The following is a 14,259-nucleotide window of genomic DNA, read 5'->3' as shown; positions in this document are numbered from 1 at the left end:
GAATTTAAGGGGCGAGCTGAACATTGTAATGGGGATAAACAATATTCAGTTTTCAGTTTAAAACTTCAGAAAATCACATTCGTTAACAAGTTTCCAACATATTTCCTCTCGCAATTTCCAGAACCTAATACTGAGAGGAATTTGTTGTGTGGGAAAAAAATCACAGTTGTGCACAATTACTGCACAATCTGAAATATCGGGAAGCAGACGTAACCACTATATGTACGCTCAGTCCTAATATTCTCACCCAACTCAGAATGAGTATCCTGGAGATGTGAAAGATGCCATTATGAGCACACATTTTGAATGGTTTAACTTGAAGTTTTTCTTACTTTCAGAATTGTTTTTAACTGAGGAAGATCAAAAAAAGCTTCATGATTTTGAAGAGCAGTGCGTTGAGATGTATTTCAATGAAAAAGATGATAAATTTCACTCGGGGAGTGAAGAACGAATTCGAGTCACTTCAGAAAGGTGAAAATAATTAATATACTTGTTTCATTTACATTTTTATTAGTTGATCGATTTAGATATTTTTCATAATGTTACTGTGCTACCTTTTCTACGTTTCAGATCTTTCTAAAACATTGTGTGTATATAGAAAAACAATACTAAAAATAAGAGAATGATAATGATTTTTACAGTTCGATTCGAGGGTTTGATCTGAACAGTGTAATGAGTATGGACATCCTCAATTCCTGTTTACAAACATTTCAGCATTTGTATGAAGGGGCATGATATGGGCTTACAGAAGGAACCTACTTGTATGAATAAACATATTACTGACAAACAACTATAACGTTTTCCACACTGGGTAGTGGCCAGTGTGAGTCATATGACTAGTTATTGCCTTTGCGATGTGGTAGGTAAGGACTTTTTATTCTGATAGATACTTCTAGCCGCAGATTCCACAGCTTTTGAATATTCCACAGCGCCAGACTGGATCCAGAACATTTTCAGCAGTACCTTTGTGCTCCAGAAGATGGCACTGAGCGACCTCTCCAAAGGAGTCCGGCCGTGGGTAGGTCCCACGCAGCAGTGCAACAAATAGACGGTTACTCGTTTCCGCCAGTGATGTCGATGGCCGTGGATATCCTGGCTGAAATCTCAGTCTACCTTCCCAGAGGTTCACTAGAAGGACGAACCATCCAGCATTACATGCTTGTCTCCTTCTGGATTGACTCGAATCCATTCAATAGGGATGGTACAATTTAGGATACCCCGATGACCGTCACCTATAATCAAGAGTAGATTAGGTTATTCTCCTGAAGAAACGCCGTACATCCACTAGGAGTTAATAGGCGTGAAACATGTCGACCTTTTAATCACCCACACCGTCACTGCAGGAGGTTGAAATCCCCCTGCCAGCCTAGACTCTTGTAGTCTCTTCTTTTAACCATAGCATAGTGTCCAGTTAATAAAGGTTTCCTGGAGCAATTATAGCTATATTTATTACGCGTACTGCACCCACTCTACTCTCCACTCTATGCCCCTCCACCTCCACACATAGGGCCTGCTATTCTAAAGATCTCCGGCAAAGAGCCCCACTGCGGGGCCTGTTGGGCATTGCAGAGCTGGCCCAACGAGGAGCTGCCCTATGATGAAGCATGACACCTCTTGGGGTGTGTGAGGACCCTTGCTCCTTTTTGGAGCTCTCCCCCTCTGATCCTTCTCCTACCTGGTTCACACTCCTTTCCCTCCCCACCCCCTTTTTTTCTCTCCTTTTTTTCTCCCTTCTTTCATCGCCCTTAGAATCTGCATACCACTCTTTGGTCCACATGTTATTGGGCATGTATGCTGGACCTGTCTCTTAAAAGTCCTTGTCCCTCTATTTGTTTATGACTGTGCGACTCCACACTGACTCTTTTTGGCTCTGTAAATGACGAGCAGGGCTTGTATAGGCACAATTCCATCACTCAGTCAGTTCCTTTATTTCTGTGCTACCAGACGTGGATATTGTGCTCTCTTCTCTCGGAGACACCGATATTTTTCACAAATTTTCTTCAGTGTGCAAGAGATGTCACCTCCTACAACAACAGGTTTTATGCCTTTAGGAACTGTTGCAAACAAATGTCTGTAATGGATCTCCATCAGGTGGCCTGGGCCCAAGCCCAACTCAAAGGCTTACGATGATGAACCCAAATGCCAATAGGAAACTCAAGGCGAAACTATGTTGTCATGCATAAGTAGACTCATTGCTGGGACCTTTGCAAACCATTCTCCATGTCCAAGGTTCGATCTAATTTCTGGGGTTGACCTAACGGCTCCAGAGGTCTTTACCAGTCGTGCTTCAAGTCCTCAGGTAAGTGTAAGAAACACAAGCAATTGAAGCAGGATTTTTCTACCTCACGCCATGTGCATTTTCCTGAGTAAGTGCGGGGGCCCCACTAAATTTCTTGATCTCCCTCCTGAAGTTGGCCGACTTTAGAGCCAATCCGCAGCTGGTTCCGACACAACCCAAGTTTCCTGGGCCCTCAGCCAGACCAAAGAGTTCCACATAGCCAAGCTCCGGCTCTTTGGATTCCTAGCAACTCCCTCTGGTACACCTTGGAATCCCAAAGAGCCAATGGGGCTTTAACTTGGGATACTGTTGGCGGGTTCACCCTCAGCACCAGATGGACCCTCCAAGCCTATATTGCTGCAACTCTTGTTCCGACGCCGCATCCTGCTCCATGACCCTTGCAGCATGCTGATGTCAACTTTGAGTGCCACAGGAGGCAGCCTGGTTGTTCTTTCTGACACTGGTCCAAACTCAACCAACGTTGTGCCCGCAGACCCAGTTGCATTACCTTAAGGTTGATACCACTGTCTGCATTCCCCTGTTGGGACTCATTTGGATAATGATTGTGACCCAGTTGATCAGTTCGCTCAGGTCGGCAGTTGGTACAAGAACTTACAGGAGGCTAGTAGCCTCAATATCTACCTGGGGACAGGTCTTATTTCTTCCCTTGGACCAGCAACAGCAGAAACCAAAGATTCAAACGTTTTGATTGAGATCCGTCTGGTGTGCCCAAATACGTTTGTCCTGTGCTCTCTCACTCAATTCAAGATGTTTGTGATGTAGCCACAATAATGATTCGTTGTGGCTTGGACTCCACAGATTCCTTAGAGTGTGGTCATAGGTATCAGCTTCGCCATTCAACGTCTTGCTGTGATCAACTGGGTTGTCTGGCATTGTCCAGTCATCCCTGATTGACATGTCTTTTGATGAGACTCACCTATTTGGGGACAAAGCTGATACTGCTCTCTAGCGTTTTAAGGACAGCACAGCTACCGCTCGCCTGTGCCTTTCTGCTCCACCTTGCCAATGACTACGGTTTTACTGCTCCTTTTGCGACAAGGCGCCCCATACTGACAGCATGTCCTGCCCCCCGAAGTGAGCACAATAGTTTTGTGATAGAGGGTAAGGTACCCTCTGCCCCCATGGCCAAGGTAAATGCCCTGCCGATCTTATTACCCCCTGCCAAACCTTTTTTGCGTGTAATTTGAGGGCACAGCCACCGGGTGTGATGCAAAATTCACCAATTTTTACTGGGCTGGCAAGCAATCACATCACATTGGTCCTTCAGGAATTTTTGGTATGAGTCCATTCACAGACCCACCTCCGAATAGGTATTGCTTTGGTATCTATTAAAAAGTTGAGAAATCTGTGGCTAGTCTCTATCAGAATAACAAATTACTTAACATTGGTAACGTTTGGTTTTTTCTGGTAGAGACTCTATCTAGCCACAGCTTCCTCCCTGCCCCTCACTGCCTCCTTGGCTTGTGATTGAACTCTATCCCTTATTGAAAATCCAGGTTTAGGAATTGGCATACTGTCTACCAGTTTGCTTATGGCACGGGAGTGGTGCATATATACGCCCTGAACGTCATTTCAAGATTGAGACTGTTGGTGCAGAAGCGCACAGCGTCACCCTCTGATGCACATATGTACTGCAGAAAAGTTTCCAATCCAGTCTGATGCCTGGAGAATATTCAAATGATGAGGAATCTGTGGCTTAAGAGTCACTACCAGAAAGACTTTAAGTCAGCAGCATGGAACACAGTAATAAATAATTTTATCTGGAAAGTCCTATTATGAACCGAAAAACAGTCCTTCCAGGGTCTTTTTCAGTTTTTGAAACAAAGTTTAAGACAAAAGGAATCACACTTCAGAAGTTTTCTGCAAATATGGACATCCAGCCAACTGTTTTACTGCTCCATAGAACTAAAGAAAAATCTAGAGAGATGCATTTTGAGCAGGCTATTGAGTTTGCCGAGAGCCCATGTGTCCATGGACTATCATCCAAGCTTTAGAATGACACTAGCCATTAATGAGGCTCCGACAGTGAAAAGGAACTCCTTTGGCATATGGTAAGCTCCCCTTGACCCAACTTGAAAATGATCCTCTAATGGAGCATCAGAGCCGAGGAATGGTATTTCTGTTTGGCTTTGGACATTATTTTCCTCTAGAATACAGAGACCAAATGCTCCACGCATGATCACTGTGTCACAGACTCAACCTGTACTTCATTGAGGAGGCCAAAGTAGGCCAGAATCTATCTGGGATTCCTTGTCTTTCCATTTAGAGGTGACTTGACTTTCCCTGTTCTTTTTATAGCTGAACCAAGGCTAAATTGCAAATGCATGGTCTGTGATCTGAACTGACATAGTGGGTGAAAAACGATGGACTTGAGATGCTGTCCCTGGCATAGGAACTTTTGATGCTGGAAAAAAGAGACTGAATGGTGCCACTGGACTTGCAGGACTCATATTTCCAGAAACTGGTCCTGAAGTCTCACTGAAATTTCCTGCGTTTCATATTATGGTCTAATCACTACTAGTTTGTGGTACTTCCCGTCGGTTCAACCTCAGTACTCCAAATCTTCATAAAGTTGATGGCTGTGGTAGGGGATCATCTCAGTAGATCCGGTATCCCGGTATTTCAATGTTAGATGACTGGCTGCTAAAAACTCAGTCTTCAGAGTTGGTTTCTTGTCACTTGCTGTCCACAGTGTCCCAGCTGATCGACTTTGGGCTTTTCAATCAACAAGCCCATCTTTCACCTAGAGCCCTCCCAGGGTCTACTGTTTATAGGGGCAGTATTGGATAAACATCTCTCAGAGCTTTTCCACCACCACAGATGATTCGAGACAGTCAGTCTATAGCTCTGTTGTTTCAAGAAAGGTCTTGCACATTACATGTCTGACTACCTCGTACATCCTAATGGTTAAATATGCATGCTGGTATTTGAGGGCTCTCTAGTGGTGGCTACACATTTGTAGTCCGTCTGTTCATATTTTGACAGTTTCATAGCAGTGTGGTATTCTTGTAAATAAAGGATACCGGGATCTCACATTCTCTGTCAGAAGCGTTGAGATTCTGGACCTGGGTGCACCTAAATGGGTAATGATAAATAGCCAGCCATCTGACTAGTACCACTCATAAAACTTCAGAGCTGACAGTCTTGAGTCACAGTTGTAAGAGGCTGGCTGTGTATATAGTGTCTACCTAGGGTAAGGCAGTGTGGACGGAGTCCATGTAACCTTTAGTGATTGTGTTTATGTCCCTGAAAACCAAAGCACTCAAAGAGTAGCTGTAGATAGCAGATAATGCTTATTCATGAGGGTGTAAAACGGGTTCATTTACCACTACAGTCAGTCAGCAAACTTACACATAAGAAAGAACCACACCAGGGTGAAAACTACTTTGTATTTATTAGCTCATACTTGACACTAACTTCAGAAACCGGTAAGGAGTGTAGGAAAATATATGGGCCCCTATCGAGGGGAACCATATACTAAAATAGTAATGTGAAATAGTTACCAAAAAGGCTAAAGCCCAAGGGTGGAGGGCCCTAGGGAAAGCACGGACTCTTTGAAGGTGAGTAGCCAGGGATCCCAAGGCGACCGGGTGCAGAGTGGTCACACTGGGTCAGACATCCATAGGATAGCACAGGGTAAGCCTTGGTTGGATTTATACGGTTCTCAGATCCTTCCCAAAGGAACCACTTGGATCAAGGAGGTTAGAGAGTCACCCCACCTGTGGATACCCAGGAAGCCCGGGTACATAGAGGCAAAGTTGTGTTGAAATCGCTTGTTGACTCCAGTGGAGGACCGTAGAGAATCAGCAGCTACATACTCTCATGGACCAGGCCGGTGAAACCAGGACGTGAAATCCAGACAGGAAGAACCTGAAAGCAGAGGGGACAGACCCGCCCTTGTCAGAGATTCTTGCTGTAACACGGTGGGGTTGAAGCAGCAGCTGAGGAAACCAGGTGACCATGCAGGAGAACAGTAGCCGTCCATGAGCTGTCCCACGCCGGTCGATGAGTGCAGGAAGGTCAGTGGCTGGCAGGAACACAAACTAGCCTTGGCAAACGCATACAACGGTTTGCGGGAGAAACTGCTGTGTTGCAGACCTGCAGGGTCTGTGGGGCTAACCCAGCAAGGGCGGAACAGAGCTGACCCTCAGCATGCAGAAGAGCCAGAAGAAAGCTATGGAGCCCTCTCGAGGACCCTTCTGACTGCAGGCACAAGGAGCAGCTGAGAAGGCTTAACATACTTTCCTTCGGTAACAATGTATCTGGTAGAGAAGATTCTAGCCGCAGATGCCTTAACGTAGAATTATCCCCAGGCGCGAGACTGGATCCAGAAAATTATCATTTGTCACAGCATCTCTGCGCGCTGTGGTCAGTACCACGTGAGTCCGCCCTGACTTCATCTGCGGGCGTGACGTCAGCGAGGTCACATAAGCCCCACCCCGGCGCGCTGACGTCTGTTTTCTTCAGAGAACTTTTCCCCTCCACAACTCGGAGCCATCACAAACAAACTGTGGAGATATGGGAACAGTGTGCAAAAGAGCAGTGAAAATAGAAAAAGGGAGGAAAGAAAGGAGAGGAAAGCATCCAGTGGAAAAGTGCTAGGCACTAATGTCCTGAAAGCCATAGCTGAGAAATAGCAGAGCACTGCTCTGAGGAGCAACCTTGCAAGCTAAGGCGACATCCTCCCTGGAGGAAGAAAACCATGTGAAAAACATCATAGCAGACAATAGGTAGTCTGCAGTCACAATCCACAACAGGGAAGGGCAACAAGTCCGGAACAGATGAGTAACGGCAAATTACCCCAAGACAACACCATCAAGGAGGGTCATATCCCCAGGAGGGAGCTAAAGGCTGAGGTACAGCCAAAAGACCCCAACCCAAAGGACTGCAGAGGAGTCGGAAACCACAAGCAGTTAAAAGGGAAGAAGAGTAAAAGTAGGCCCCCACAGTGGAAAAAACTAGGGTCTAGGGATGTAGAAGTACACATGAACCAACCGACCTCGTACCAGCAAGGAAGGGGTGGAACAATTAAACAGAACAAATCATCCCGTTAGGGAGGAAGTGAAGAGGACACTCGCAGAAGACAAGCCACCCAGAGGGAGGTGAGTGCCGAAAACCAAGCTGAAGGTCCTCGCAGAATGGGAAGGAAATGCTGGCCGTGAAGGAATCTGCAGCTAGAATCGCCTCTACCAGATACATAGTTACCGAAGGGAAGTAACTCGTACATCTGATAGAGACTTCTAGCTGCAGATTCCTGAACGTAGAAAAGATACCCTAGCCATATCCAAAGGGGAGGAGCGCCTGCGAGAGACCCTCCCCAGCTAGGAAGAAACACAGAGCCCCAGCTGGGGATGTGTCATGGGGACAGGAAGGGCGGCCGAGCCCCCACCAAGCAGAAGTAAGCGAGGACAATGCGAAGGTAAGGCCAGGATACCCCAAGCCTGTGCAAGGGACAGCTGCTAGAATACCCCGGAGGGACAGACCACGCCAGAGGTGTACCAAGGAAGAAACAAACCACCCCAAACTTCAAGGAGAAGAGATCGAAACGGAGGTCTTGAGGCCTTGAAAACACACACATATCGCAGGGGGCAGCAGAACAGGCATCAGCCTCGAGGCAGCAGACAAGGCAGGAACGGCCCCACAGCCAAGAAGCGCAGGCGCGAGAATGAAGACAGTCGCGCAAAGCTCCAGCAGAACAAGAGGTAGGAACACAAGGTTGCACGCCAAGGCCGACGGAGGCAGACCACAATGAGCAGTCGTGCGCAGACAGCAACTGGCAATACCTTGAAGCAGTGACCCCAGAAGAAGCCAAGCGCAAGACGAAGGCAAAGGCCAGGGATCTCCAGAACAACCCCCAGAGGAGGACCGTTCCAGAGACACAAAGCGACCCACGAAAAGAAGTGGGACCAGCCAGAAGACAAAGAGGAGAAATACATAGGACGGATCTAAGCCGTCAACCAGAACCCAGGAAAATACTAGGAGAATCCTAGCCCCCCTGGAACACAAGACCGAAGACCAGGCTGAAACGCTGGACAAGAATGCGGAAACACCACAATACTACGCCATAGACTGCATGTCAAAGCCGGTCTAGCGATGTAGCGGATACTGGGAGTGACAGAGCCTGGAGCATCGCAAGCTGCCCTAAGACAAAAGACAAAAGAGACTACCCACTTAGGGTATGACACGTCCCAAAGAAAACATGGGGACACCTCTTAGAGAAAAAATCCTGCAGCAGAGGACAAGAACATAAAGGACGTGCGGGTAGTACCACAGACGGCTTGCCAATCAGCCAAAAAATACGCAGAGGGGCCAACCTCAGGACCTATATGGTTTTACCAACAGCCAACAGTACAGAAGGGCCAACTTAAGGACCCCGAAGGCACGTCAAACCACACAGAACACTCAGATGGGCCTACAGAAACATGAGACCCAAGAAAAAATGGGTGGGATAACGCTCCCCATAAACCACCGGCGGACCGACAAGCCAACCTTACTGAGGGGGAGGAGGAAGGAGCCCCGCAAGGAGCCGTTGAATGGCGGAGTCCGCGTAGGTGTTAAACAAAAGAACCCCTTCAAAGGGCAGGTCAACCAGACACTCCCTAATATTCTCTGGAAAAATGCCATCCCGCAACCAAGCATGGCGGCGGAGAGATACAGAACAAGCCATAGCGCGGCCGAGGGGGATCAGAAACATCCAAGGCTAAATGAAGAATAAACACGGCCAACTCCAGGCCATCCAACACATGGTGCCGCAGATCAGCGCGGACACCTTCGTGGGAGGCGCGAGACAGAAGGGACTCCACTGAATCCCACAAAGCATGTTGAGCGCTCGCAAAGCACCACTAGAAGAAGCGCAGATGTTATGCCCCCATGAATCCAAACACCGGACCTTCTGTGACGGAGGAACAACACCAAAGGCAAGGAAGGAAAAGCAGTCTGTAGAAGAGGGCCTTGGGTAGAAGGGTGGAAGGCGAGGCAGACTGTGTCGTGCAGAGCCCTACGGTGGCGGTGCAGGAGCGGCTGAGGCACCGGATCACCCATGGCAGGACGCCCCCAGAAGAGAATTGTGGAGCGAAGCTTCGAATGGAAGAAGCAGCTCCCGTCCACCAGATCCCTCGTGGAGAACCTCTAACAAATGGTCTGCAGGGAACGGGTTGACGGAGTCGCCCATTTGCAAAATGCCAGCAGCTGTGGAAATGGCCCGGGCAAAAGCTACACTCTCCTCCGTAGGGCGTAGCGGAGGAGAGAGCAATTCCTCCGCAGGCGATGGCTGTAAGCTAAGTTGTCTATTTCGGAGTCCCGTTGGAGGAAGAAACGCCCAAGCCCTGAAAGATGGAAGATCCATAGACGAGTGGTGGGTCTGAGGGGCCTCCGAGGAAGGTGGAGAAGCATGCGGAGCAATCAACAACGAGTTGTGGAAGAGAGGGCCGGGGACTGTGGGAGCGTGAAAAGGCGCCGCGTCGACCTCCGAGGCTGCCTGCTTAGACGGCCGAGAGGGACCCAGGGAAGCACCCCGGCCCCCAGCCATCACCCGTGGCGCCGCCAGGGCCAACACCTGAAAGGTGCCGGCTCAGCCTCCGGCAAGGCAGCCGCCTGACCAGAGGACTGAGGGGAACCCCTGAGGGTTTTGAGGCGAGGCAGGGATGCCGTGGGTCGAAGAGGGAAACCCCAAGGGCGACACCACACCCCCAAAACCTGAAGCCAAAATCGTCGGCGCCGGGGTCGAAGCTGTTGGCGACTCGGCGGAAGGTCCTGCACGTGGCAAGGGATCAGAGGATGTCTCAGGAAGAGGAGGAGGGGCCAAAGAAGCCTGCAGAGCTGTAGCATAGGCCTCCATTTGGGCCCTAGTCGCCCCGACGCCAGGAAACGGTGGGTAGGGTGTCGACGAGTGAGGCCGCATGACCCGCGGCCTGGACCTGGCCTCGGGGACAAGCTGTAAGACTTACCTATGGGTGAGTGACGCCACTGGGGCCTCAGTGAAGGACGATGTTGTAGTCTAAATCAGCGGTTTCGGGACCCTTCCGTAGGGAACGTACGTGGTGACGATGCCGATCTGTACAAGCGGGCCGAAAGTAGTTTCATCCAGGGCTCCCGCCGGGACTTCGTCTTCAGATGCTGGCAAGCGTCGCAGTCCATCGAATCATGGTGCTCGCTCAAACACCACATACAAATAGGGTGAGGGTCCACAGTCGACATCTGACATGTACAAGAAGTGCACACCTTGAAGCCCGAAGGCATTCGCACACTGTTCCTCAAACAAAAGCGTGAAAAGAAGGCCTGAAAACAGGTCAGGGACACGATCCGGATCCGCGTTGCACGCGGAGAAGGAAAACTGACGTCAGGGCGCCGGGGTGGGGCTTATGTGACCTCGCTGACGTCACGCCCGCAGACAACGTCGGGCCGAGTCATGTGGTACCGCTCCCTGCATGCAGAGTTGCTGTGGCAAATAACTTTTTCTGGATCCAGTCTCGCGCCTGGGGATAATTCTACATTAAGGAATCTGTGGCTAGTAGTCTCTATCAGATAGCACCATGAGGTGAAGACCAACGATGTAGAGGATGCAGGCAGGACGTCGTTTTTGGAGCTGTGCATGCTGGAAGCTGGTGCTCCTTGGAGCTTGAAGATTTTTCGTGCAGAGAGCCAACAAACCTTGGCAACAGCAAACAGACGTTGTGCACAGGGAGGCGGCTCACATCAGCTTGGAGAGGGATTACATTTGCCCAAGTTGCAGCGAAGACTGTTCAGGCCTCCGGAGAAACAACATATCACATGTGTTGCAGAGCTGGGCAATGTCATGGGACAACAGGATCAGCAAACCGGTTGTCGACTTACAGGTGCCTGCGGATGCGGGATGCGACTCCTTCACTCCAAGTGAGATTCCTGCTTGCTTGGATGCTGGCAGAATCCTTGGTGACTCGGAGGATGCACAGCCACAGAGTTGTAGAACTTGAAGAAGCACAGGGACGAAGATGCAGCAGGAATTTCCCCACCGGCAGCAGTCTTATCTTAGGTCCTGGCTTGAAGAACAGTAGAGTTTCAGTGTCCACCAGCTGAAGTATTTAAACAGTCTTCAGACAACATGCTGTTGGATTTTAAAGTTGTTGTCGGGACAAATCTAAGGACCCACCCTCAGAGGAGTCCTTCTGTAACCATAGAAAGTGGAAGGATCTCTTCTGTAGTGGCCCACCTATCAAGGGACGGGAATGTCAATGACGCTACTCAGCTGGCTTAGCCAGTCAAATGCTCCCATGGGCCAAGATTCAACATGGTAGAGTCAAGTGGCCACCTGGAGGAGCTCAGGGCACCTCGCTAGGGATGAGCTGGACAGGTAGGTGGACACTCCCCTGTCCTTCTTGTAGTTACGCGCAACTGTGTGATCCCAGAGCTCCTGAAATGGACGGAGGACACCAAATGTACCCTTTGATGCAGTCTGATGGCGCTCGGATGCGCCCCACCCTACCCATTTCTAAAGGAGAGGTGATTAAACCTATCCTTCGCAGGAAATTCTTTGTTCAGATTCCCTTGCCCGAGTTAGGCTCATCAACAGGTGGGGGGGGGGGCAGAACATGGTTTAGGGTGGGTGGCTGCACAGGCTGGCAGGCGGACCCTGTAAGGCTGCACAGGTAGGTATGGGGGGGTCCTCTAAAGAGCTCCCCAGTACATGGTATTACCAGGTTCGGAGCGTATATGTAGTGGACATTTCGACTTGACAGTATCCTCTACATACTTTTTAATGGCTGCTCCGCACTTACAAAGACCGGAGAATGGTGTCAGAGCTTTGTAGGGGTACCTGTGCTCATGCAGGGGTACCCACACACTTAGCACCATGCACCCTGCCCTTGGACTGAAGGGTCTACCTTAGGGGAGACTTACCTGAGGATTGGGTAAGTGGGATGAGTCAGAGGTGTGGCAAGAATGAGCAAAACATCCCAGTTTTTAGTATTTGGCATTTCACTGACTTGTTACAGCTTATTACGTTATTTATTTCAACCAATGGATATACATTTATTTAAGGTTTAATATGAGTAATTGACATTAAAATACATTCACAAAGTGGAGTATGTTTCCAATCACAGATTGTTCCAAATACGCTTAAAAGTGGAACATCTGATAAAGACGTCTAGCCGCAGATTCTTTAACTTAGAATATCCCCAGGTGTCAGACTGGATACGGAAAACTTTTCGCAGCTTCACCTCTGCGTGCCCGGGGCAGGGCCACCCGGCTCCGCCCTGACGACGTCCATGGACATGACGTCAGTGGAGCCATATATGCCCCTTGGTGCGCTGAGATCTGTTGTCTTCTTTTTCGTGTCTGAGCGCGGATCCTGGAAAACCATAAGTTCCTTGGCCTGGTTTTTGGGCCTTCTCAACACCTTCGGTGTCAGGTGGAACCGTGTGCAATGCCTTCCGGCTTTAAGGCTTCTGAAGCCTGTGCGCGTCAGATGTCTGGCACTGACCCACGCCTCTTTTGTATGTGGTGCCTCGGCGTGCACCACGACTAAGGACTGTGACACCTGTCAGCGGATGAAGCCAAAGTCCTTGAGGGAGCGTTGCATGAAGTTGCTGGCCGCACGGGTGTCTGGTCCGGCTCCCTCCCATCGCAGATCCTCTTCTCAAAATCGGGCTAGTTTCCACGACCGGCGTGCAACTACAGGTAAGTGTAAGCACAGGCGTTGCTTACAGAGTTCTTCTTCCGCTGCCTGTGCTGCTGCCGCCAATTCCTCTTGCATTGAGCTGGATAAAGACGCATGGCAGCCTCACCCTCCGTATCCACCCTTTCCTGGTGTTGGGGCAACTCGTGCCACAAATGGATGCCTATTGTAAGGCGCTACAGGCTCGTTTCGAGGCACCCCCTCTCTCTGGTGCGCCTTCGCGCCCCACAGAGGTTGCAGGCACTCATGCCGGGTCCTCGTCTGCGGACGTTTTCCTTGCACTGACTGTGTGTGTCGACTCCGGAGCCGACGCAACACCACCAATCCAGGGCCCAGAGCTCAGCCAACCACGTCAGTCAGCGCATAGCCCTGTGCGGCTTCCTACGCGGAGTCGCTGGCAGCTCCGTCAACGCCCGGGTCGACACCGGGTACTACCCCAGGCTCAACGCCGCCTCCAGTATCTCTTGCTGTGCGATCGGTGTTGGTCGGCATCCAGGTTGAATCCTCTGTGGAGGTCGTAGACGTCCAGGCGACTCCAATACTACATCGATCGACGTCGGGACCAGCATCAAGTCCGCCTCCCTTGGTGGTTGCTCCCCCCCGACTCCTCGGGCAGCAATAGGTCCCCTCAACGTCCATCTACACCACTGCTTTCATTTATGCCTCCTCATTTGGAGCCTGTGCTTCCCTGGACTCCCCTGATGACGGGGCCAGGGTGCAAGTACCCTGTGTCGCCTGGCCTTCAAATCATTCTCCAGCTCCTCCACTCTTCATGTCCAGTGGTAGGATTAGCCTTCAACCATCCCCTACTGACAATTTATTGTCATCTACACGGATAGCGGATGAATCTAGTGCTGCCTTTGCACGCGCTATTCATGGGGCGGCTAATGTGCTTGGCTTTCAGCTCCTGGTGCCTTTGCTTTCTGATCCTTTAATGGATCTGCTCCATATGGAGCCTATTGACGTTGAACCTTTGCTGCCTTTCGGGGATTCGCTTGTTGACATCCTCTGTGGCACTTGGCCGAGGCCAGCTTTTGGTGACCCCGATGAGCGCGCTGTTGCTCCTAGGCACAGCCTTGCTCAGGGTGATCCTCTCTGTCTGTCTTTTCACCCAACTGCGAAGGTCAGGGTTGTTCAGGCAGCTTTTAGTATGCACTCACCATCTTTACCGTTCTTACCTCCCACCGGGGAATCTCGGTGGCTGGATGATTGTGGCCACATGCTTTTCGCCTCTGCTAGCGAAGGCGTTCGGGCTTTGAATACAGCCTGTGGGTTCCCCTGCGCATCCTCCGCTCTTTGGGACCCAGTT

At 50.1% G+C, this 14,259-nt stretch overlaps 1 protein-coding gene across 1 annotated transcript in view; it reads left to right on the top strand.

Annotated features, from left to right (window-relative positions):
* The window catches only part of LOC147733678 (transient receptor potential cation channel subfamily M member 7-like), a 1,990,815-nt gene that overhangs the window by 1,345,337 nt on the left and 631,219 nt on the right, over positions 1-14,259 (top strand). The window contains exon 25 of the mRNA XM_086958252.1: positions 339-471. Coding sequence (XP_086814378.1) covers positions 339-471 — 133 coding nt within the window. The remainder of the gene's footprint in view (positions 1-338; positions 472-14,259) is intronic.

The sequence above is a fragment of the Lissotriton vulgaris genome, chromosome 2_1 (genome assembly GCF_964263255.1).
Source record: "Lissotriton vulgaris chromosome 2_1, aLisVul1.2, whole genome shotgun sequence".
Taxonomy (NCBI): domain Eukaryota; kingdom Metazoa; phylum Chordata; class Amphibia; order Caudata; family Salamandridae; genus Lissotriton; species Lissotriton vulgaris.
This window is presented reverse-complemented; position numbering and strand designations above follow the sequence as displayed.